Source organism: Antedon mediterranea, chromosome 4 (assembly GCF_964355755.1).
Source record: "Antedon mediterranea chromosome 4, ecAntMedi1.1, whole genome shotgun sequence".
NCBI classification, from domain to species: domain Eukaryota; kingdom Metazoa; phylum Echinodermata; class Crinoidea; order Comatulida; family Antedonidae; genus Antedon; species Antedon mediterranea.
This window is the reverse complement of record NC_092673.1, coordinates 1,361,380-1,388,018: the sequence shown is the minus strand read 5'-3', so window position 1 is coordinate 1,388,018 and position 26,639 is coordinate 1,361,380. Positions and strand designations below refer to the sequence as shown.

Here is a 26,639-nt window from a genome sequence, read left to right as displayed (position 1 = left end):
TGCTAGTACAGTAACTGGCTATCAGATATTGTTATACATGACGTCATCAACAGATTTTCATTTGTAAATGGAGCTGAAAATGTATAAGGAATAAAACTGTGCAGTGAAAGAAAGTCCTAGCCCAACAAATTTCCAAGTGCTATATTAAGGAGAAGCGGGCCATGTTCGTTTTTTTATTGTTTTCGTTTTTGCACACATACATATTTATTAATGGTTTAACGCAAGATGTTTTCGTTTTACAAATTGCATCCGATTTTGATTTCCTAATGCTGTGCACTGTACTAGAAATCAAAAGGTAAACAGGACGTACTTTAAACAGACATATTTTTAAAACAGGCAAATGACGAACTGTCACAACTCATTCACCACACAACTACAAAATATTTTTAGAATCTGCCTTTAATTACATAATGAAGACGGATAGGAGTGATATTGAATACAACTAATTATTATTTTAAAATACTGTAAAATATTTCAATTTATTTGTAAATTGTATTTTGTTGTAATCTTGTAGTGTTATAGGTGTATTCAGATAGTATTCCCACACATCATTGCTTTAAATTTAGGTTTTTCCCAAAATAACAAAGGCTATACATGTATTTTAAATACAAACACAGGTATCATATTTATTATGCCACAATTGTATGGTTTGTATCTCAGCAGAAATAAGTTTTGTCGGTACGAAATGAACACAAATCTGACAGTGATGTTCTAGTAAACTGAGCTCTATACAATGGTCATATTTATTACTACAGTATTCTAAACATACAGTACTAAACACATTAATTGTAGAGATAATTTTTGATGTATTTAGTATACTACAAATTGATTTGTGGAGATTTACAAGCTTTAAAGGGAAAAACTGCAAATACGCTAATTTTTCTTCGACAAGTTCTAATTACTACTATAGCAGTAAATAAAATATGTTAATAATACTTTTAATATTCTGCAACTGTCCACATTTAAATATTTTTGCAAGCAAAAGTGTAAATTTGGTCTGCATACATGACTTGCCGAGACATTTACTGAAAGGTAGGTTACACCTGTGCATTGGGTTGGTACAAAAAATAGTTTATAGTTTATGATGTGGATGGTGGTTCCACTTCAGCTTGCGTAATATCAAGTTCTTCATCATTGTATATGTTTTCAGCCATCTGCCAAACTTGCATTATATTATCCTCGGAAACTGAGCAAATTACCCAGGGTTCATTTGGGTTCCACGAAAAGTCGGAAATCTTGGCAGTGTGTCCTCCGTGAATAAACAGCAGCTCTGGTGGACCATCTTCAGCGTCTTCTGCAGACTGGTCTTCCCCTATTTTACTCAAGTCCCAGACGTTGAGTCTTCTGTCTGTGCCGCTAGACGCCAGAATGGTTTCATTGTGAGGTGACCACTGTACTTGAAAGATTTCATCTTTATGCGACTCAAATGAGTGTAGTTTCAGTTTCAAATTTCGCAGGTCCCATAATGCAACAGTCTTATCCGCAGAGCCCGTAGCGAGAATAAATTCACTGTAGGGGTTGAAGGACAAACAATTGACCTCTGCTGTGTGAGCGTCGACGGCATGACTCGGCTTGGACGTGTTGCAAACTCTTGTATCCCAAATCATCAGCTTTTGGTCATCAGCTACGGATCCAAACAGACTTTCGTGCAAGAGGTGCCATGAAACATCTTCAACCACAGCTGTGTGACCAGTAAAGATGTTCTTGGCATCAACGCTAACTTGAGTTTCTTTTTTTGAGTTAATGTCCCAGAGGCAGATTGTGTGGTCGTCGGATGCACTGAGCAGATGTCCGTTAAGATTCGGGTTCCATGATAGCCCATAACCTTCTTTTGAATGACCTCTTAATCTCATGTCCGGCTGGCACTCGCCATTTGGATCTGGTTTTGACGGATGCTTTGTGAAATCAAACACCAGTACGTCACTGGAGGGTGTCTTCGTTGCAATAATGCAAGGATTTTGTGGCATGAATCGTGCTCTGTTTACTTCACCTTCGTGGTTTATCTTGATTTCAATTTCTATTTTTCCACTCACCGATCCAAAACCACCAAATTCACCTTTTTCACTGTCATATTGGGAGGCATCAAACTGGGCGTCATCGTTTGGAAGCTGAACGCTGGCAATTACAAGGTGGTTCTGTTCGTCAGACGTGTGTGTTCCTAAAACAAGACGATGCACGGTGTAATCTTTACCCTCGGGTTTTGTAACTTCTGGTAACCATTGAGCTGTTAAACTTGGCCACTCCAAAGCATGGGTCATGACAAGATCGTACAGGAAAGGGGTATTCTTCTTCCATATTTTATATTCTTCATTGATTACTCTTTCTTCAACAGCATCGTCGAATGCTCCTTCCTTTTCCGTCATTTTTAAAGAAAAATTACTTGATTTAGCAAGATATTTAAAGACCTTTCTTTGTCTACTACACAGTCAGTGTTAGGCTAGGCCTGGTTTACTATATCCCGCGCAATTCAGAGAAACGATAATTTGTATGGAACGCCAAAGATTATATAGCGCCACCATGCGGCGCAAGGTAAGTAATACTACTGTACTGTATACATATTTATATTTGGTCGGGTTTTTGGTGGACAACATACCCGGAATATTATGGTAAATTTACAAATTTAGTAATCTTTAATTAAAAATAATTAAATATTAAAATATTGTAATAAATAATTGTTTATAACATTAATTATTAAGACTTTTCTAATCACCACGGTAGAATAAACAATATTACACGGACGGGATTCCCATTTTCTTTGTATACAAACAGGCTCATTATTATTTTATATGGAAATGTAGGTGGCGCATAAAAGTGCGTGTTTTACAACCTTGAAAGTCAGTTACTAAAATATTAGTAATATTTTGTGATACAACTCTATTAATTCCTTACTTTTGAGTAACATAAACACGATGTAAACGCAATATTATACCTTGTACACACGACGACGGATTCTCTATACATGTGCAGCCTATAGGCCTACTTCAGTTTATCTAGCAGTGCAAAAAATACGTCTACTCTATGTTTACGTTACGTAATTCACATTATTATGTGATAAAACGAGTGGATCAAAGTAGGTAATAACAATTATCATGTTCTATACACTCACATATAAATAAAATACATTATACAGATATCTGTATATACAGATGTATGTAGGCCTAGATAGAATATTTTGTGATACAACTTTATGTAACATAGGCATAATATACGTTTTGAGACACTAATATAAATTCTGCTGTATAACGACACAAATTATCAATGAAAAATAGACGTTTATAATTCGAAATATAAACGTACATATTTTACTGTATTTGTTATTTACGTTTAAACACACACGTCGTTGCACATATGGCGTTCCATACAAATTAGTAGGCTGCTACAGAAAAATGAACTATGGAGGGGGCTATGCCGCTTTTTTTAATAGTCAAGAGAAATTGTTCAGTGGGTTCAGTTATTATTTTTAAAATATTATGCGGGTTTGTGAATCTCTATAAGTATAACAAATTACGTCGGCTGCTTACAATCACACTTACTCCTCTAATATTAATAAGTGCTTTGCTACGCTCGGCTCATCGAATATGACACCATTAATCAGATTGAATCGACAAAAGACACGGAAGTAGCATTAATATATATTATTACCTTCGCGCCAGCAGTAAGTACATCTGGATAATGTTGATAAGAAAGGGCAAGCGGCGTGCTGTTTAAGGTCATACATTAACCAATCAGGTTACAGTAAATCGACTGGATTTCCGGAAGAGGCTATAAAGCATGATTAGCTTTGGCAAGCTCGTCTATGCTTTTTCATTTGCCTTGCCGTTTTCTTGTTCGAGATTATCTACTTTATAAAGAAAATGGCCGACAATTACGGAGAGAAAAGAAAGCCTGATCGAACAAAACGACATTGCTGGACACCGCGGGAAGAATGTGATTTAATAGACATGTGGAAAGTTCCTGAAACAGCAAAGAAGTTGGAGGATAAGCTGTTTCGGGCTAAACATGCCATACACGAACAGATAGCATCCAGAATGCGAGATATGGGATATAAGGACATTACATCAAGTACTGTAGCTACAAAACTGAAAAACTTACGAGCAGAAATTAAATGTGTTCGAGAATTATTCAACCTTAACAATAGAGGTAATATATTTGATATATCTAAATCAAATCGGGATAAAGTTCATATTTTGATAGCTAGGCCTACTGTCCATAATTAATACTGTACCACCATTCCATTGACATTGGAATTTGGAATAAACAATAAATACAGTCTTTTATTTACAGATTCGGCCCAATGTGTTAATTTTAATGGAGTGCCATACGACAGCGCGTCTCGCAAGAGAAGTGAACGACATCAATGGGTTGTGGAACAATTTTCTTGGATTACGTCATACATGAGTAATCCAGCACAGTCGGCGGCGGCAGATGTAAGTGGATATTTAAATTAATTTAATATATTAAATGTACAGTATTTGTTTTGTTCATCCATGGTTTTGGTTTTTGTGCTCAATAGACATATTTATTTGACACGCGCAGTCAGTATGATCAGATAATATGCTTTGTATGCGCACGCGTAGTGCTGGCCTTTTAACGCGCGCATAAAAAAATATGTCAATAAAAGGGGATTTCCCACCCATGTGACATTAAATAAATTACGCCCTCTTAATTGACCATTGATATACAGTAGGCTTATTGATTTTGCAGGTTTCCTATGCAGCAACTGATGATGTATCAGAAGAAATTCCTTACAATTTTGAAACAATGATAAAATCAGAAATCCAACCGAATTTGTATCATGAACCAAGACTTGAAACAACAACTGAAGCATTTAAAAATGAACACGTTACTGAAACAGCATCACTTGAGATGATGACAGTTGTTGATACACCAAGAACAGACAGCTTTAGAACATCTATCAGACCACTGATTAGAATAGAAAAGCCAAGAAGTATAGAAGGGCCAAGGATCACAATGCAACAAAACGAATTACACAACAAAGTTGAAACACAACCAGTACGAACCGAGACATTGAGAACAGAGATGAGATCTGAAACACCAGAGACCAGGCCAAGTCAGCAAACATCAAGAATGAGTAATAAACGAGAACTTGATAATGGAGAACTCAATAATCGAGAACTTGATAATGAAGAACTAAATAAACGAAAACTTGAGAATGACGAACTGACTTCAAACAAGAAACTTGCACCAGACATTCAAGATCAAACTGATGAAGATTTTGTGTTTGGAAAATATATTGAAACTGAACTTAAGTCAATTAAAGATAAAAGAATTAAAGCAACACTTAAGCATAAAATACAGACGGAAATTTTTGAAGCAAAGATGAAGGACTTAGATGATTGACTGTTTTATATTTTCTTGTAAATAAATTGTTATAAAAGTTTGGCTTGTTTTAGGATTTTTTTCTTCAAATGTTTCTATAAAGATCGTCACAATTTATATTAAACATTTCATTTACCAAAATTATAGCTAACTAAGGTGACTCGTAAACTTTAGTTTAGCCATCGAGGTTATCTCCATGGTTTAGCATTGCCTTATCGGCACGCATCATTCTCTCATTTATAAGACCCAATTGGCGCACCATACATTTTTGGTGTCTGCTGTCCTCTTTAGTCCTTTTACCGGAGCGCGAGAGTCGGTCGCGACGCAAATTGGTACCGGTATGATACATGGACCTTAGTTTAGGCTAGGCCAAATAAACAAATAAAAACATTCTTTGGTTAGCTCTGAATTGTTTATTTATCTACAAAATGAGTAGATCTCATCAGATTCAACAGCCCAGCCTCAGCAACGAGGAAGCGAAAGGTGATGCGGCCTAAGTAAATTATTATTTTAGCCTACTAGCCTACTACTACTCTATACTAGGCTAGGCCGCGCCTAGTATATGCCTGGGCTAGTATAGTAGAGAGAAGCTAGTTATAGTAGGCCTACTATACTAACTAGCTAACTAGCCTAGGTGAAAGGGAAGAGAGAGCGGTTGGTGGTTGTTGTACTTCTTAAAATTTTTTTATTGTTATTCTTTCTAGATATGCCTTCTGCTGTGGATATACTAACTGTAGCAGGGTTCGGCCGGACCCAGGGGGGATGTTTCGACCCATATATTTACGCCGTGGCTAAAGATACGGTACCGTATTCTAACTTCTGTTTACTAAAGGTACGGTAAAATTGCATTACGTCATAACCAGCCAATGGGGTGCTGGTACGTGTGTGACGTCATCGTATAAGGACTTTGGATTTTTTCATATCGCGAAAACAGTGATCAACCGCATTTTCTTTATGCTTCATTTATCGCTATTATCGCCGTCGTGTGTGACAAAAACTAAATGTAGCCTACGTCTGTTATTATTATTATTGAAAAGCCAAAACATGTTGATTTTAATTCTAGAATACAAAAAACCGTTTCAAAAGAGGCCTAGGCCTACTTATTACGTACTATAACCTCATTATATGAGTTTGTTTGTGTAGGGAAAGCGATGCCAGGCTGGGGCCAGCTGCATGTGTGCGCTGATTTCTGTGACTCAGACCTGGGGCTACTGTCTAAAAATCATAGTATTTGAGGGCCCCCTTTATTGTCCGCATTTGCTTGTTGTTTATGGTCACCATTGTAAACAAAGTTTAATAAAAAATATAGGCCTAAAGGCCATTTGGAATAAAACCCTCATCAGCGCACACACACCCATGCAGCCTGGCGAAAAAAAATCAAAAGTCCTTATACGATGACGTCACACACGTACCAGCACCCCATTGGCTGATCATGACGTAATGCAATTTTACCGTACCTTTAGTAAACAGAAGTTAGAATACGGTACCGTATCTTTAGCCACAGCGATATATTTACTAGCCTAGGCCTATAACTATTCTATAATTTATATCCTACCTAGGCCTAGATGCATTTATAAATATATAAGTTTGTAAATAGACGTTCTTTCTTTTTCTTATCTGTTTCTTGTAGCAAATGAAATGTGTTTTTTTAATTTTTATATATCAATTTCATAATCAAGGTCAACAAGAAGAATGCAAGGCAACAATGTATAGCCTAAATAAGACAAAAAAAAATAGTTCTGGCAAATTCACAATTACTATATTTTTTTCCAGTTATTTTAAAAGCAATTTTGGACGCTTTTGAAAGCCGTAGCAATAAAAGTCGGATGAGAGAGGTGCGAGAGGCAGCTGGTAACGACATGATGAAGATGATGCAAATGGTGTTTCCCGTGGCAACACAAATACAGCAGGATGTATTACAAAACTATGGCTTCACAGGGGATGGAGAAGGTAATCAAATTAACTTGACAGAAGTTATTAATATATAAAAACTAATTGGTACTGCAAATATTGCCATATATTTTTTTCATGAAAAAGTATTCCTTTAGGGGTGTGGCATAAACATTGATCTAAGGAGGGGACATGAATTTTTATTCTTACCTAGCGCTATTACTTTATTAGACTTAAGCGTGGTTCCCAGAAGCGACGCAACACAAGAACGTAACGCAACGCAAGTGAATTGACCAATCAAAAGCGATGCCTTATTCGCTTGTGATTGCTAACTGTCTATAACTTCGTTTGTCATTGGTTAAAACGCTTGCGTTGCGTTTACGTCCTTGCGTTACGTTCTAGTGGAAACCAAGCTTAACGTTGCGTTACGTCCTTGCATTACGTTCTAGTGGGAATCAAGCTTACACAACAATGAGTTTTTAAAAGTTTCATTAGGTCTGTTGTATTTTATATTGCTTGTTCAGTTATTGTTGTTAGTTCCATGATCACGAATGTAAATATTATGTGTGTATTGTTTTGCTTGTGTTTTTCTGCCAAGAAAACAATTATCATACTATGTATGAATGACTTAATAAATCTAATCTGAATCTATTGTAGTGATTATTAAAGAATGTAAGAAAGCCTACCCAAGAGTCCTAAAAAAAGAACAGCCTAGATGGACTACTTTTCACTGTTTTATGATAATTATATTAATAAGTCATTTATTTGTTTTTGTGTTGTTTTCTTTTGATGTTTAAAGGTGCTATTAAATTTACACATGAAGTCAGACGGTATGAACAAGAAGACCCAGAAATTGCAAGATTATCACAAACTTTAAAAGAAATCCTTTTACCAGCTTTGCCAGTAGCTCAACTACCTAGCTAATAATAATTTATAAATATTAATTGTCTATCTTTTTCTTTTTTTTTATATTTAATATAACTTAGTATAGTTATAGTAGTTATTCTGCTAAGGGAGCAATTTACTGACTGAGGAGTAGGCCTCTTACAATGTGTCACTAGTAGACTGGATCCATGGCAAAGGGAGCGATTTACTGACTAAGGAGTAGGCCTCTTACAATATGTCACTAGTAGACTGGATCCATGGCAAAGGGAGCGATTTACTGACTAAGGAGTAAGCCTCTTACAATGTGTCACTAGTAGACTGGATCCATGGCAAAGGGAGCGATTTACTGACTGAGGAGTATAGGCCTCTTACAATGTGTAGCACTAGTAGACTGGATCCATGGCAATGAGGTTGCTTCTCCTTACATAAAGTAGATATTTTATTGATCTACTATTTATATTACGGTATTGTTAAACAGGAACTTTTTTGGCCGAAATTCAAGAGTTGTTCACCACCACCTCTTTGGTTGTACTTGTAGAAAAGAAACACCATTTTGGTACATAATTATTTGTATATAGTGTAATAAGTGAAATAAACAAAAACCAAACAAACAGTATTGATTTTTTTATTTTTTTATTTTATTTTTTTTTTTTTTTTTTTTTTTTTTTTATTTTTTTACATAACTGGTTACTAAATTAAATTATATGTCAAAACATAAAAGGGTTGAAAATCGGCCATTTTTCGAAAATTTCCATGTACTATAGCATAGGGATTTTTCAAAAAATGACCAATTTTCGACCTTTTTATTTTTCGATAAAACTGGTTACTATAGCACAATTGACATGCGCAGAACCCATTATTCGCATCTGCGCATGTTTACTATACTATAGTAACCATTTATGTCAAAAGTGGTTACTATAGCACAATTGACATGCGCAGAACCCATTATTCGACTCTGCGCATGGTTTTTATGGTATAGTAACCATTTATGTCAAAAAATAAAAGGGTCGAAAATTGACCATTTTTCGAAAATTTCCATGTACTATAGCACAGTGATTTTTCAAAAAATGGCAAATTTTTGACCTTTTTATTTTTCGATAAAACTGGTTACTATAGCACTTTATATTTCTAATAATAATTGAAATATGTAGTGATAATAAAAGAAGATTCAAGTTATAATATTACCAAAGGTATTTATTTCATCTTTATCATATTAATACAAAAATAATAATAATGTCCTCCAATCATATTAACATGCTTTCTTTATAATATATCTTGATTCAGAATTGTTTGCATAATCAGTAAATTAAATAGTAAAAATTAATTAAATTCCTTTTAAATAGCATCTTACTGTCTGTCCACATTGAGTAACTATAGGTTTGTAATATTAATTTCCAATATTTTTTCCAATTAAGAACTACAGCAACTTAATCAACACAATAGTATTATATATCTAGATGGTAAAATCAATTGTATGTATCAAAAGTAATAGGTAATTGTATATGTTTAGTTTGTATAGAGAAAGCTTTAATGACCTTAATACTTTGAACACCCGAGAATTACTTGAGAGTATTCGCCAGTATGTACTTAGTACTTAGTATGTATGAAGTACACATTACGTCATTCATCATTCAACAATTTAAAAACGTGCAGTATTATAACAGATTAAAAATACAAGATAAAAAGTTAAAAATACTGCAGTTGAACATAATGTAATAACTATTAAAGGAACCGAGGTTGAAAGAGTAACCCAATACAAATACTTAGGTACTATAATTGACAACAAATTAAAATGGGAGTCAAACTCTCTCATGATTTCCAAGAAGGCATCTCAAAGGCTCTACTTTCTCAGAAAACTCAAGCAAATTAGAGTTGATAACACTATTTTAATTCTATTTTATCAAAGTATTATTCAAAGTATTTTATCTTTTAGCATTGGATGTTTTTATGGTAACTTTACTGAAAATGATAAGAAAAATATTGAGAGACCACGTAAAATTGCACAACGTATTATTAAAGCTGATCTTACGCCTTGTTCATTTATCTATGAAAAGAGTATTCTAAAAAAAGTAAACAATATTATGAAAGACCCCACTCATCCGTTACATTACTGTTATAACTTAAATAGATCAGGCATTAGGCTACGACCTCCAAGAGCAAATCTTTGTAGAACTAGAAAATCCTTCGTTGTAAATAGCATTCATATTTTTAATTTTAATGTAAGACGTTAATGCAATTTTTAATAGTTTTACATTTTTAACAGTATTTTTAACTTTTTATCTTGTATTTTTAATCTGTTATAATACTGCACGTTTTTAAATTGTTGCAATATTGTTGTTTTAATCTACCAAGCAAAGTGAATTTCCATTTTTATGGACAAATAAAATTTCTTGAATCTTGAATCTTGAATTAGAGCAAAACATCTGACCAATTGAATACTCTTGTATACAAGTGAAAGAATCAACATTCACCTAATGTGGTCTCACAAGTAATGAAAAACATCACATTTTATATTGTAGCAATAATATTTGTTTGGCGTTTCATACCATATATGAACTCAGAGTAAAGTAGGATGGGATTTATCTCAGAATAATGAATTAACAATGTATTTACCAGAGTCTTGTGTTTTAATTTATCTTAAATAACGAAGTGGGATAAAATACTTAAGCATAAAGTAATATTAAAATTAATGATGATGAGACAAGAAGAATATAATAATTAATTCATAATTAATATTCATATAGATTTCTATAATTTAAATTATATACGGAAGATCAAGCTAATTATATATCATTTAATATAATTAATTAGCTGCAAACATTTAATGTCTTTAATGTCAGTTATACATATTTAAACTTATTTATATTTAAAAAACATGGTAATTTCCATTGCACTAGGTAGAACTTACTATACATTATATGTCTATATATAAATATACTGAAAAACCCTTTTAATACCTCAATATGAATACTTTAGATAAAACTGAATACAGAAACCTACAAATAGCAAGTAATAAGCTAAAAACTAATCTATAAACAACTGCAAGCCTATGTCCACAAATAAACAAAAATAACTGAAAAGAAAATATATAACACTCATTTAAACTCAGATGCATAATAAAATGTGGACTGTCTGTCCGCACCTGGTGTTTTTATTTTAAATTATACGTAGTGAGAGTCTAGATCATATACACGAAGAGGGACCACAATAACTTTATATCTTATGCATGTTTCTATCTCTAAGGCAACAAACATATTACTTCTTCACATCACCAGGACCATGGAGCTACAGTATAAGCTCTTTGCTTAGACACACAGGGCGCATACCATATACAAAACACAGGTTGACTCCCTATCTGTGTGTGTAAACTCCAGCGTTTTGCTAGGTTATACGAGATCACTTGTTATACAATTCACTGATGATTTTCCTCAAAAACTAAAGATGATAAGAATTATTACAATACTGGCAAAATCGGTACTTTCATATATACAGTTAAGGTATAAGGTAAATATATATATAGCTTTGTACTCAAGGTTGATTGTAATAGGATACTTTACACACATGAAAACATTAACAAAAACGATTTTCTATATTGAAATGGCCAATGAATGTCAGCAAAGAATTTAAATTGGGATACCAACCAAAATGACCAGTTGACCAAAATGACCAGTTGGTAGTGGTTTTTTTTTTCAGAGAAGCTAGTACCGAACAGAAGTGTCATTCACTTTTACAAACATGCCCAAAAAACAAGAGTGACAACAAATGCTGTATCAACAACAACATGTTTACAAACAATTGCAAAATACAAAAATATTTAGTTTACACAAAATGCATACAATTATAGCACAACATGCTCATATAAATATAATTTGTTATAATAAATCATATATATACAACATTTAACACATAACAACTGACATTGGCAAGTGAACATGTCAGGCTTCCAACGATTGGAAATATTCAAACAAATAGAAACACACCTATGTACTGTTTTGAAGGAAACTTTTAAGTGTGGTTCACACTAGGACCCAACATAGAATGCTGTATTGCGTAATCAAAAGTGGGAACTGATGACTTAACAGTGTTGCAAACATCACTTCGGGAAATCAAACCAGTTTGATTTTACGCAACATCGCTGGGAAAGAACATAGGAGAAAGAGTACAGCATGTAGTCAGGTATGCGAGGTGAACCAGGTCAAAGTGCACAGGAAATTATGTTGAAGTGTAACCAAGCAGGTTTGATTTCCCGCAGATGGGGAAACACAATTATTGCAAAGGCATTTTCTTATGTTGCGTAGGTTGCGTTGCTAGTGGGAACCACGCTTTATTCAATTAATTCGCAGCTTCTATCTTGAATTACATTACAAGGATACACTATGACTAGATAACCATGAATGCACTTAAATGCGTTATAATTACAAATACTAGAATACTGCATAAATCATATAAATTGCATTAATGTGTACACCTTCATTCAAAATGTATAATTCTAAAATGTAAAACTACTTTATCTTTGGCAGTTTTAAACTAACTTAAAAAAACTTTTTAAAACAACAATTAATTTTATATTTTTTTATAATTTACTATATATTTTATTGAATGAAATTTTAAGCAATATATTTGAAATTTTCAGTTATTACAAATATATATATATATATATATATATAATCAAATTTTTTAACATTTAATATAATTTCTAAAATTAAAATTTTGAATTAGTCCAACATTTTGTTCATACACGAAGTATAATTGATAAAAACATGCATACACGACAAAACAAACAATTATATAAATATTAATGTATACATGACCAATGTTTTAAATTTTAAGTTTAAAACCATATTAATCTACACTAAGGGAGTACATAAATATAAACTTAGTGAAATGGTTAAGTGGAAGAAAAATGACATCAAAGTTGTATAAAGTTAGTTTGGCAGTTTTCACATTGCAGATCTTTCAGTAGCTCTTCTTTTCGTCGAACGAACTCTTCGCGTTTTAGCTCACCACGGTTAAAGTTCCCCGTGATATTCTTAAGAGGATTCGCCAGTCTTCCTAGCGGAGACTCCTTCTTAGCATCTTCCTCTTCAAGTCCTTCCAGCGGGCTCTCGGTTGCAGTGTCTGTCATATTTTTTCTGAAGAAGCTAACCAAGGAGTTTTCACTGTGAGATTTAACTGGCAATTTAAACATATCCATTCCTAATGAGAATTTAGAACTCGATTGTTTTACATCTTCAGGTTTCTCCGTCGCACCATCTCCATCAATTGTGGCACCACCTCCATCAATTGCATCTTCTGGTTCTAAATTATTTGTACAAATTGCAACCTGGAAGTCTTTGCCTTTAGTAAATAATACTGCTCGACTTGACAGACTTTTAGTGTTTCTGTCGCGGTCCGTTGCTAGAATACCGCATGATGGTATAATTAACTCTCCGTCAACGGCGCTATTGTGCTCCTGTTCAGAACTCACAAATATATTAGGAATATCTTGACTGGATCCCTCCTTCTCTGACTGCTCATCATCCTTTTCATCCGCCATCTTTTTCAACTTCATCTTCTGCAAAGGATTAAATTTTAGGAAGCGATCGCCAACATTTTTGAACGCTTTACTCATTGAGTTGTTGCCTTGATTTTGAGTTCTTTTTTTGTCGGAATTCTTCATCTGATCTGGAAGAACTTTATCTTGTAGCCACATGGTAAATCTCTTCTGCGATGTCATTCGCAGCATGCGTGGTGACGATTTACTCGGTTTTCTAACAAGATTAATAAAAGCTTCTATACTGTAAATACCTGAACTAAAACATATTTAATCTATTTTTCCAGTTATACAGGTGCAGTACTGTAGTAGGCCATTATATGATAAAAATCAAACTGTCCATTACAATTATTTTGCACTCAACAAACATTCCATACAATTTTAAATAAAATTTCTTGTGATTAATACACACACAAAAAAATGTTTACAAAAGACATATGTACATAACATAAAACTGACTTACCCAAGCATTTTGCCTTCCATCACCTTCAGTCCAAGACTATTTGCTGCTCTGGCCTCAGCAAACCTGGCAATTACATCTTGCAATGTATCTGTTCAAACAAAATCAGTTTTTATGGGTTTAGATATTATATGGTTCTTTGTCAAAATCAGCCAAGTTTGGAAGACTTAATTAAAATGTGGATTTATAAGATACAATAACTAGGCTCACACATATCAATATTGATGCCAAAAAGTCATGACGAGTCGAGTAGCGAAGCAGTTAAGGCAGGGGCGCTGAAAACCAGAGCCATACAATCGGCACAGGTTCAAGTGTTCTGGTGGTAGAACAAATACACATCTGGCTTAGTGTGCACTTTACAAGAACCCTGTGCATCTTTTAGAAGAGTAGGAGGGATCCACCTATGTACAGTACTGGTCCATCTCAGCCCCTGTCATAGGCACTGCTGTGGATGATGTAAGTCCATTGAGGGCATAACTTGAATTTACCAGTTCACGATGAATAATATAAATTTTGTAAGTCTCTTTGCAGCACTGGGTCTTACCTTCGTTAGTTTGCATTTGGAATTTCGGAAGTGCTCTCAAAGTACGAAAGAATCCTTCTTCACCATTTACTGAATACCAGATCCGTAAACACTTTTCTTTAGAATCACTAAAAAAGGTTATAGCAGATCCTAGAAAATAACAATAAATAAAAATAACAATTATTTTGTCAAGTAATAATTTAGTTTATGTATTGAAGGCTTCAGTGGGAGTAAATATGTTTTCAAATATACTTCATATAATGAAAGGTTATCTTGTCTAGCTTGTATAAATAATCTTTAGGTTAAGGTTAAGTTAAACCCTCCATTTCACAATGTGTAGGCCATTTGCCATGGTCGTTCCTGAATCTGCCACTGCTGATTCTTGGCCAATGTTCAGCTTACATGGTTATGACCAAGTGGCAGCCAAGAATATGCAATTCAGTCAAGAATACAAAATAGTATGATGTAAATGTGCCTATACCATAGAGATACTATAAACTACTAGAGGGTCAACTTTGATTGCTTTGGAGTGTACTCTATCTGTGGCTTTTACCTATTTCTATGGCCTGCATTTCCTGAATTGGTATTCTTTCATACTCTGTGATTCTTTCTCCATCATCATTGTACCTAAAACAACAGAGATTTTATTATGATACATGATGACTAAAAATGTAGAAAAGAAGATTTTCTGAATGTGCATCATTTTTATTAATTAATATTTTATATCACAATGTCGGATCAGTGTAGTCATAATTTGATGCATGCATCTTTTGATAACTCAGCACGCATCTTTTACTATCATAATCTGCCTAGTAAATATTTAATGATCAGTGTAGGCATAATTTGATAACTGAGCACGCATCTTTTAAAATCTACATCATCAACCATTATTATTAATATCCTATATCACATAGCTGGATATGATCAGTGTAGTCATAATAACTGAGCACACATCTTTTACTATCTGCCTACTAAATAATTAAATCCTATATCACATTGTTCGATATGATCAGTGTAGTCATAATTACTGAGCACACATCTTATATACTTAATGTACTTACTTGGCAAAGTAATATGTCTTGGTAGTAAGTAACAGAATCACATCCTCCCCTTCATCTAATTCTTCTGATTCACTAAAAACGAAAAAAAAAACATTGAATTAAGATTTAAACATAGCATAGTATTAAGCTCTGTCTACACTAGGTTGACAAAAAAAGTGTGATGTGATGTGCCCAAATATGGTAGTGATGCTTAAATATGGTAATGATATGACATCATGTCCATATATGGGCACATCACATTTTTTTTTGTAACATAAAGTTTGATAGTGTGGACAGAGCTTTATTCTTGGAAAGTGTTTACATAAATATAAGTAGAGTATAATCTCAGAGCAATCCTCGTTCGCTATCTTTACCTTGGTTCGTCATCACAATCCATCAAAGCCCATCCTCCTAACACGTCTTTGATCTCTGTTCTTGGTATCAGCATTCTCTTACAGTCATCTATCAGGTATTGTATGTTCTCTTCTTTGTCCAATTGCCATGAGTTCTCACTCTCAGCTTCACCACTGTCAGTTGATTCGCTAAGCAGCAACAGATCACCCGTTACAGGATTACCTAACATGATGTCTGAAAAACAATTTTTTTTGGATAAATTAATTCTCATTTGATTATGATTACACAAAATGGCTGAATCAGTTCATGCTCCATTGTTACTAGTTGATACATACATTGATTAAAGTAGCGGATTAATTGAATATAAAACAACTAATGTTTTGTATTTTTATATTATTATTTATTATTATTGGGGCACAAAACAAGCAATTTATGATTACCAATTGTCATTTGTCGATAAGCGTCTTTAAACGTCTTCTGTATGTATCTACTGGCCGAGTGATAACCATCTTTCATAAGTCCTGTAAACTTTCTCTCTCCAGTTCTGGTGAAATCACCCTTTAGGGCGACTGTGCCGGCATACTGCCTGCTAATTGTATCACCATTATTTGCCCATAACTGTCGGAATGTGCTGCCTAAAATGTCTGGAAGATTTTCATCTGGTAATAATAGTCCAAGTTTTGTCAGCTTTAGAAAGAATGACATCAAAAAGATTTAGTTAAGGGTCGTAGCGAGAGGTTAAATATAGAAGTGGAAAAGATGTTTTAAATATAATTATTGATATAAATTATACAAGCTGTGCCGGGGAGAAGGCGATAACAATTAGAAACAAAGACGATTGCCTTGTCTGCCCTTGGTATTGATAATGTATAGTGTCATGTTTTTACATGGACCACGCCACAAAATGTTGTTTTTTTTGCAAAATGCTTTGTATACCTGTCTATGTAGAAGTATTCGTGCGAATGCAGATTCAACAACGTTAGTCCTGTCTAAGCAATCCATACAGTTGATACGCAACACACTGTTCTGTTCAAGTATCATTCCTTTCTTGTCAACCCTTACAGAAAAAGCAAAACGTTACCCTAAAAAACACTGTACTGTCTTTTGGTAATTAATGCAACTACATTGATCCCAATCATAAATCAGTTACGTACATAAACACTGGTTATTAATTTATAATAATAATAATGAATAAATTCATTAATTTTTTTCAATTCAATTTCTGAATCTCTGGTTCATAGAAAATATATATATAAAAAAATGTATCAACTTAAATACTAAAAAAAAAAAAAATTATGTGCTCTCATCTTTACAATACTATTCCATCTGGAGAGTGTCTTTGACTCATAAAATACATTGTGTACTAACGTTGAGATTGTCTTAAAACATGAAGTTGGTAATAACAAGTAACAGATTAAATCTTACCAAGTAAACTTCATATTGTCCAATAGGTCTTTGCTATTCTCTGTCAAGATTGCAACTCTTTCAAACTTCAAGCCTTGGCTGAAAACACAAATCCAAGTGCACTATATTTCAGTATAGTATTATTTATCAACAACAGTGAATAAATTTAACATTATTTTATAAAGAGTAAGTACACTTATATTACATTTATTTACTTTTCACATATTTTTGTAACCCGATTTATTACACGTTTTCATTCAAAGTTGTCTTTATTCCCACTAGCAAACCTGGTTACAACTTGTTACTTTGTACAGATGTGAAAAGAGTATTACTAAAATACTACTACTCACCAATGTTCATGGAAGTCAAAGGTCACATAAGTGAGGTCAGGATTATTAAGTAAAATAGCTTGTTTCAGGAATGGTAAGCCTACAATATCTTCTCTCCCAGACTGATCTATAAGATTCACGACTACAACTTCCTTGTATATCTCAAGCTGCTCCTTAAAATGTTTACTAAAAGCATGTTGTGTTTCACTTTCATCTTGAGTAAGTAGTTACAGAAATAAAAACTAAATTTATTATATATCAAGTAATAAATAAAGTTTGAATTTGTTGTTTATTAGTTTAATCAGAAAGATAGTGAGCTCTTGGTTTGAGGAGACCTTGAAATTACACATATTGTGTAATTAGTTGCTTGAACCTAGATTAGTTGAGGAATCAAGCAAGAAAGCATTTCCCAATGCCTCAGCATGCAGATAATTATTTAACACGGCATACTTAGATCCCGTCATAAATTGAAACAGGAATGTTTCAATCACCATAAAGCTTTGTCTACACTATCAAACTAGATGCACCCAAATATGGTAGTGATATGGTCAAATATAGTAGTGATATGGCCAAATATAGTAGTGATATGACCACATATAGTAGTGATATGGCCAAATATGGTAGTGATATGGCCAAATATAGTAGTGATATGACATCATCATGTGCATATATGGGCACATCACCTTTTTTTGTCACATGAAGTTTGATAATGTAGAGAGAGCTTTAAACATTGATGTAGCGTATTTGGTAGTACATAGGCCACACAAAATGGTGAACAAAATGTTACATTGATGATCATCTTCATCATAACAATAAAAAAAACAATATCACAAGTGTAATAATCATCTTATTTACTTTTATCAATTCTTGGTGGAGGCCTGTACTTAATACCCGGCTGGCTCCAGTAAATTGGAATCGAACCCCGAACCTGGATGAACGACATACAATGTTCTGCCACATGCACTATCTGTTCAGTTTCCACATAATTTGCACATGCCCCGTTTGTGTCTACACCTCGTCTTCTATACCGCGTACCTGAAAAAATAAAAAAAATAAGGTTATTCACTATCAGTTGTCACTTGCAACAAAGCTATTTAAACCGCAAGATCACCTCCAGTTGATGCAAGACACATTTGATTATGTCACCATCAACTAAATCCTCCTCTTCCTCCTCATATGTATTTTGGTTAAAACTACAATCTCCAAAATTGACACAGTTTGATGTTTGGGCACACAGTACATCAAAAGTAGCACAGTACACGGTTTGAATACGCATACATGAGAACAAGCACAGTACCTGCACGGTGTCTATTGCGCCTGGATACAACAGCAACAGTAAATGTTTCTTCATCCTCAGATTTGGGTGGCGTTGTGTCCATTATGACTGGAAACTGTTCAATTTGTACGTAGCCTTGTATTATGGGAAGAATCCAATTAGATGCTAGATTTTGGTCCTAAAAGAATTATAAGGGTAAGTTTTAGTAATATTAATATAATAGTACAAGTAAATATCAATCAAATAGCAATAAATATATAATCATAAATAATCACACAAATTAGATTAAAGAAAACTGTACTAATGATGCAGAAAAATGAGGTCTTCTTGGAACAATAAACAATAGCCTCTGTTGTGAACAGAGAAATACAAGGTTTTGTGGCAACTCGACACAAAGGGAACTTTAGAGGAGAAGAAAGTTATTGTATGCCTAACAACTAGTCCACTGCACTCTGAGGTGGTTATTATACAAAATGCAATTAGAATATGAAAGAATTATTCAGTAAATCTAATTTAAAAATCACATAAACAATATGAGGCATTAAAAATGTTAAAATCACATAAATACTCCAACAAAGTCAGTTTTGTATAACAGTAATGAGTATGTAAGACAATTAATTCTTTCTTGCAAGATGTTGATGAAACTGAAACTATACACCACTTAAATTTATTTTCCGAATGTGTACTGTACATTTTAAAAGGATCTAGGAAATTCTAGTAAAGGTTCTAGTAGTAAATGTATATAATCAGAATGAATAAATCCAAAGGCAAATTACTGAAAAAAATGACAATGCTGTGGGTATCAGTGGCTGGATCTCAATGGAGATAAAAAAATAAAAAGCGAAAAGCTAAATCAAAACGATAAAGTAAACAGCCAGAAAAGTTAGCAGAGCTTTCGGGCAACACTAGCCCTTCATAATATTTACGTTATTCTAAAGTGTTCTTCAAATTGAACTTTGTACCTAATAATTACTACGAGTGAACATTTAATGATAACGCATTGATGTCCAGAAGCACTATCTCTAGATTAAAATATCTTATTCATTTTCTACATTACTTACCGGTACATTCATTACTATTATGATAATGATCATAATGCATTTCAGTAATAATTTCTTAAAACTCTTTACAGATTAATTACTAAATATGCATCCAGTTTGCACAATCATTTTTAAATGAACATTTTATATACAGTGTTTACGCTGAAGGCAAAATAGTATTCACCAACAGATATTGATTTTTAAATATAATATTGAAATCAATCAGACTTGATTAAAAGCATTGAAGGGCTATTTTTCAATGCATTTAATCAAGATTATTTGATTATAATTATATGTTTGATTATCAATCAAATTCTGGGGTCAAAACATAGTAATTCCATTTTAAAAATTTTTTTACAAATTGTTACCAAATCGTTTGCGTAATCGAGTCGAGTCCATATTATTTCAGTATCCAGCATCAATTAGTTACCTCAAAGTTAAGTACATCTTGTAACATGTGCATATTCCAAAAGAATCGTTGATCAAGTTGGGACCATGGTGTTTCGGTTGTATCAACTTCCTTTCTACGATTTCTTTGTACCGAGTTGGTAAGGTCATAGGTCGGACTGTAGTAAAACCAACCTGAAATTTAAATACATTGCTATATCATGTCATTTCATTACAGTGTTTAACTAGGATATCATATAAAATAGTTACAATGGTTAAAAAAAGTCATATAAGAGCCTTATATCAGGATTCGATCCTGCAACCTCTCGCTGACAAAACAAGCTTCATAACCATTATACGACAAAAGCTTCTGGAACAAAGAGTTCATCCCATAAAAGGATGGATTCCAGATAAATCTGGTGCTATGGCTAGAAACATGCTGTCACTCACAGCCACTGATCACGACTGGACCCTCTGAGAGAACAATCGTTGACTGAAGAGGTCGCCCTGTATAAAGGATGAATACTGATAAATCTGGTGCTATGGCTAGAATCATACTGTCACTCACAGCCACTGATCACGACTGGGCCCTCTGAGAGAACAATCGTTGACTGAAGAGGCTACCCAGTATAAATAAATAATAAATAAAAAATTAAATAATACTAAATTATAAACTGATATAAAGCAATTTAGATCATTTATTCATCATTTAATACCTGATCCAGCAAACATTTTGTACAGTTCTTCAAGAATACGCTTTTCATGTTTTTCTTTTTCTTTCACCTCTTTCTGCAAGTTTAAATTTACATAATTAAACAAATTTTTTATTAGTATTAAATGATTGATAGATTCACTTTATCAATCAATCGTTTGATTTCTGTAGCGCCATTACAACAGTCATTGCTCATGGCGCTGCCAAAAATATCAGAAAATGTGAGTTTTGAGTAGTGACTTAAAGGTGCTTTAGGCCAGTAAAATCTGGTAAAAGAAATATTTACATTACCATCATGTAATATTTATTAGACCAGGTAATATTGTGAAATAGTGGGAAAGTGAATACTTATCCACCTTCAAAATTGTACATGTTATGATGTTAAAATGGGTGGCAACTTTAAAAATATCAAATAAAATCTGAAATACTTAACAATGTACCTGTTTAATAATAGTAGCTTTTTTCAATGAATTTCCAATTTTATCAAACACTTTCTCATTAACAGGTCCAGAGATTTTCTTTGCCTTTTTTATACCAAAATGATGCTTCTCGCATAGCTGTAAAATAAACATGCAAATCAAATGTAAAAACAAAAAATAGAAAAAAAAAGATCCGAAATAAATATTCAAATAATAAATATCATAATATTGATAGTAAATATAAATAATAAATTATCATTAATGAATGGAATGAGAAACTGTAGACATGAAAAAATACAACACAATCAATATTAAAAAGTGATAAAATACAGTTAAAATACAGTTAAAATACAGTTAAAATTGTATCAAAAGGCTTGGTAAATTGTAGATCATGTCAATCAATAAATTCTACTACAAATAGAAATGTGTTGGTAACACAATATTGTATGCATATATGTATGTGTTGGGGTGTTGAGGAAATAAATGGCCAGGGGGAATTTATGCAAGTGAGGTGGGGGAGGTGTAGGGGGATGTGCTATATTTCAAATTATGTTTAATGCAGGTGTTTATTCAGGGCATTAAATCGAATAATGTAACCAAATCATAATATAATAAATTAACAAACCAATGTGTAGATAAATAACCACCTCACAACAATTAGTACACCAACGTCACAAACATTAGGCATGTGTATTTTATTTTTTATTTATTATTTTTCTTACTTTCCAGTCAAGGACATAGAGGGTACAATGAAGGTATTATGCATGATTAAGTCTCAGTGCAGAGAGATTTTCTTTAACAGCCACTGCAGTAATCCTAGATATATATATATATACAGGTAGTTGAATGTAGAAATTTGATTTAAAATGCTTTATTCGCTCAACTCACAAAGCCTGACACTGTTGGGCTAACCTAAAAATGTTTCTACTTGCCCAGTTTCAGTAACAGAAATGACAATATCTGTTACAACTTTAATACTAAAACTTAAAATATATCATTTACTGCAACTGTACTTTTAGTATCAGTTGCCTTCACTGCTGCTGTACTCAAGATGTACGTTTATACTATACACTTTTGATTCTGATTAAAATTTTGGATTTAAAATTGAGAATAAGAGCTACATAATTTATTAAAATATTTATATTGTACCAATAACCTAGGCCATGTCACCATGTAATTAAATTATAGTACAAAAAAAAATAAAAGGCAAAATTTTACCTGCAGTTGTAAATTCTCAGTTGTTTCAGTCAAAGACAAGGGAATAATACAAATGTCAGTAATACAGTAAACATCATGACCACCAGCTAAATGTCCAACAAAATGTCTGTCCCGAATCACCAGCAGTTTCCAGTCACAATCTAAAGGAATCAAAGTTCATGTTACGCAATTAAGAATAGGCAATGAGTTCGCCTGTAAAATAATTGTGTATGTACATTTGTATTTAATATTCAAAATAAATTTATTTATGTATACTTTTAATTTGATCTGAGATTGTGAATAAAGTTAATTAAAACCATGGACCTATAAATTATAGGCCCATAGTAAAACTCATAATCAACTAGCCTGGTGATTAGAAGAAAACAAATTTGGGCCGGACAATCCCCTTTTTTCATGCTCTGTCTATAAACTACATTGGAAAGAGACAGCAGCTAAGAGTAAATAGGCTTTATACTCTAAGTTACATGACAATATTTGCACATCTTTTGTGGGGAAAAACACTTTCTATACTATCAAACTTTTTGTGACAAAAAAGTGTGATGTGCCCATATATGGGCATGATGATGTCATATCACTACCATAGTTGGGCATATCACTACCATATTGGAGCGCAAACTAGTTTGATAGTGTAGACAGAGCTTTATAAAAATCCTGGCTACGGGCTTGTATCAGCTTGCAATAGTTAATTCAGAAATGTTTTAAATGACGATAATTAGGAAGATATTTGGATGTTTATCCATTTAGTATGACCTTCTACGAATGCGAGTCATTAATCAAAACAACTCAAATCTTCTTCCTTCACATAACATCCTACAGTATGTCATGTTAGGTAAAGCATACCATCAATAATTCAAATCTGTTAATTTCAGTGAGCCAGCTATTTTTAGTTGTTGTTGTTGAGATATGTATTTATTAGAATTCAAGTGAGTTTAGAGAGATAAAAGATATTCTATAACAAATTGATAAGACAGAGATCTCAGACTAGAAATACTTGAGGCTGAAAAAGAATATTACAGGCACTGTATGTATTTTGTTCAGATTGTTTGTACATCATGTTTTTAAATGTTGCTTGCAATACATATTATACAAAATCGAGACAATTATTAAATTAAAAGCTATCCATTAAGAAATGCATAAAATAGTCAGCAATGCAGCCTGACCTTAACCTTAGTGGTTTTTGTAGGTTGTATAAAATGTAAAGCTCTATTTACACTTATCAAACTTTTTGTGACAAAAAAATGTGCCCATATGGACATGATGATGTCAAACCACTACCATATTTAAGCATATCACTCCCATATTTGGGCACATTACACTTTATTTGTCAAACTAGTTTGATAGTTCAGACGGAGCTTAAAGGAAGAAAAAAAAAGATGTTTTAATAAAATCCTACAAGAGTAATGACAATGGTGTGACTACTGACAGGAAGGTAGTATTATTTCCTCATTACCTAATGTACTATTCATAGGTGCACTTATTTTATTTTATTTTATTCAATCGAAACCAACAGCGATAATTACCGCCACTAACAGGTTTGATACAAACAAAGCCAGGACTGTTTTAAAGCACCTTGATTGGTCCTGACATTGATCAAGGGCTTCTCTTGTCCAGTGCCCACCTTGAGAGGTCAAGGGCAGATACTAGATGCAGGGGCTGCCATAAGAGTCAGCAGTGCTGATTTCAAATGCCTAACGGGACCCCAGCTCCGTATACAGCACCCGCTATTCCCAGATGGTCTCCCATCCAAGTTCTAACCAGGCCCAACGTTGCTTAACTTCGGTGATCTGATGAGAACCGGTGTTTCAACGTGGTAAAGCCACTTTAGCTTTTATACATGAAGCAAAATTTCTGTATGTTAATTGACCAATAATTTAACATCATACACAATAGTGCAAATAGCGCATTATTTGTTTGTGAAACTAATCACTTATTAACTCCATACTCAATATAGACAGGTATAGTTAAAAAAAACACACAAATTAAAAAAGTTATTTATAAATTATAGATTCTGCAAAATTATAGTGTTTAAGACGCAAATAGATGTTTGTGCAAGGTATTTTTCAAAATTATGCCCTTCACAGGATTGTGGGTTGTTTTTACAAAAATTGTAATTGATGTTGCCAAGGTAAATTAGTAGTAGTAGTGGTCGGTCAGCTGAGAGTAGACCTACCCTACAGAGAATATGACGAAGATTTCCCGATACAAATTTTGAGATTTTATCTTTTAAACTCAGTTTGACTACGCTACACTGTAATTTGTTTATTTAGACTAGGGCCTAGCTAGCTAGGCCTATATGAACTTATTACTAACTATACTTACCAGGTGATACTCTAATTTTGCCAATTACTCCTTCAACCTTTCCAATGCATACCGGGTTCCAGGCATTAGCAACAGCTGAACCTGTGAATGGGATGGATACTCTCATAAAAAAATAAAGCAAATATTGAAATAATTTAATATTCAAAAAGAGAACATTTATTGTATCCTTTATTATTATTTAAATTAGTTTACTTTATACTTGTATGGATATATATTTCCCTTTGTTGAGTTACCTTATCAGTGTCCACTGTTTGTAAAGGTAAATATGCTTTATAATAAATACAGTCTAAGCCTAGGCCCACACCCAGCCATCTATTCAGTTACGAGCAGTAAGCCTAGAGGAGGCGTTCTTCTGCCACACGAACCTATCACCATGATCGTTATAATGGGGCTAGCTATCGCCTACCTGTGTTCGGCACTAGGCTGCCGTCTTTTCGATTACACCAGAGACTGTTATCTTTATCATGGATAATATAGTGATCTCTTGCTTGAAGAAGTTCCATTATACCTAGGATAATGGAAGCAAAGTATAAATAGCTTAGAGAAAGATTTAATAATCATGACAAATTATGACAACACACACCCCACCATCACTGAAAATACGTTACTCTGCGGTTTGTTGATCAATAAAAAAAGTGCGTTGCTCCCAAGTATACGAAATAGACTTGTCAGTACGAATCATTCTGTGAGCTTATTTATAATTAATTCATTTATTCCAACAGATTAATATTTATAGTAAATCGGCCTAGACGCCATATGCATTAAGCAAAAGTAGAAATACTCACTTTTTGCATTTGTTTTTAGCAGATGTTACATTTATAATAATAATCGGCAGACCTTTGTTAAGAAAAAAAATCCAGTGATCTCATTGGTCAATAGTGAATAGTAGCAGTTTTAATACTGTATTGTGTGTAACAAGGCAAATTCGCGCATTTGGTAGTATGCATGTTGAGGTCGGATTAGTGAAATTTAACTTACCCCAGCTATTAGAGTATTGATTGATCAATTACATTAATTACGGTTGGCGTGTCAAACAACAAGAACTATTGATATGTATTGACAGGGACCATAAAGTGACCATATTGTACAATATGGCAACTCTTTTGTTCTAAAAGGTTCCTACTAGGACTTTATACCCAGTATTTAACTTTAACTTAAAGGGGGATTCTGGGTTTAAAATTTCTTTTAAATATCGTTTATTTATTAAATAAAAAATATTATAACAATATAGACATGTCAGAATGAAGAAATAATAACGAGAAATTAAAAAAATAAAATTTCATATACATTTTAGGGTAAATTCATGGAAAGTCTGTTTTTCAGCAGCTTAGGGAAGCTCATTAATATTCATGAGATATTCACAAAATCACGTCATCAGTGGATTCCAAACTCGCGACGTCATGTACGTTGTGTTTGTCAACTAAATTTACATCTCTCTCTCCTGTCAAACGACGACCACCCGATCATTGTGAAATACATTTTTTGTAGATTTTCTAAGCTATGCCTAAAG

At 33.3% G+C, this 26,639-nt stretch overlaps 4 protein-coding genes and 1 pseudogene across 4 annotated transcripts; 2 read left to right on the top strand and 3 right to left on the bottom strand.

Annotated features, from left to right (window-relative positions):
- Window positions 1-44: 44 nt before the first annotated feature.
- On the bottom strand, window positions 45-2,457 carry LOC140046124 (histone-binding protein RBBP4). The gene has a single exon (XM_072090655.1). The coding sequence runs from the start codon at window positions 2,361-2,363 to the stop codon at window positions 1,080-1,082; it is 1,284 nt and encodes a 427-aa protein (XP_071946756.1). The 5' UTR covers window positions 2,364-2,457; the 3' UTR covers window positions 45-1,079.
- A 1,016-nt stretch (window positions 2,458-3,473) lies between these two features.
- LOC140047503 (uncharacterized) lies at window positions 3,474-5,393 on the top strand. The gene is made up of 3 exons (XM_072092545.1): window positions 3,474-4,140; window positions 4,285-4,427; window positions 4,705-5,393. Exons 1-3 carry the CDS (start codon window positions 3,855-3,857, stop codon window positions 5,359-5,361), a joined length of 1,086 nt encoding a protein of 361 aa, XP_071948646.1. The 5' UTR covers window positions 3,474-3,854; the 3' UTR covers window positions 5,362-5,393.
- Window positions 5,394-5,674: 281 nt separating this feature from the next.
- LOC140046130 (protein C10-like) lies at window positions 5,675-8,722 on the top strand. Its single transcript, XM_072090665.1, has 3 exons — window positions 5,675-5,823; window positions 7,114-7,290; window positions 8,030-8,722. Exons 1-3 carry the CDS (start codon window positions 5,769-5,771, stop codon window positions 8,152-8,154), a joined length of 357 nt encoding a protein of 118 aa, XP_071946766.1. The 5' UTR covers window positions 5,675-5,768; the 3' UTR covers window positions 8,155-8,722.
- Window positions 8,723-12,838: 4,116 nt separating this feature from the next.
- Window positions 12,839-25,708, bottom strand: LOC140046129 (phosphatidylinositide phosphatase SAC2-like). The gene is made up of 18 exons (XM_072090664.1): window positions 25,536-25,708; window positions 25,130-25,210; window positions 22,811-22,950; window positions 21,614-21,730; window positions 21,178-21,250; window positions 20,505-20,656; window positions 19,056-19,212; window positions 18,614-18,793; window positions 17,780-17,972; window positions 17,451-17,528; window positions 16,962-17,082; window positions 16,466-16,712; window positions 16,046-16,259; window positions 15,693-15,764; window positions 15,185-15,258; window positions 14,653-14,781; window positions 14,112-14,199; window positions 12,839-13,865 (listed from the first exon to the last, which is right to left on the bottom strand). The coding sequence occupies exons 1-18, from the start codon at window positions 25,630-25,632 to the stop codon at window positions 13,025-13,027; spliced, it is 3,054 nt and encodes a 1,017-aa protein (XP_071946765.1). The 5' UTR covers window positions 25,633-25,708; the 3' UTR covers window positions 12,839-13,024.
- LOC140048166 (5S ribosomal RNA) lies at window positions 24,517-24,634 on the bottom strand (annotated as a pseudogene).
- Window positions 25,709-26,639: the final 931 nt, after the last annotated feature.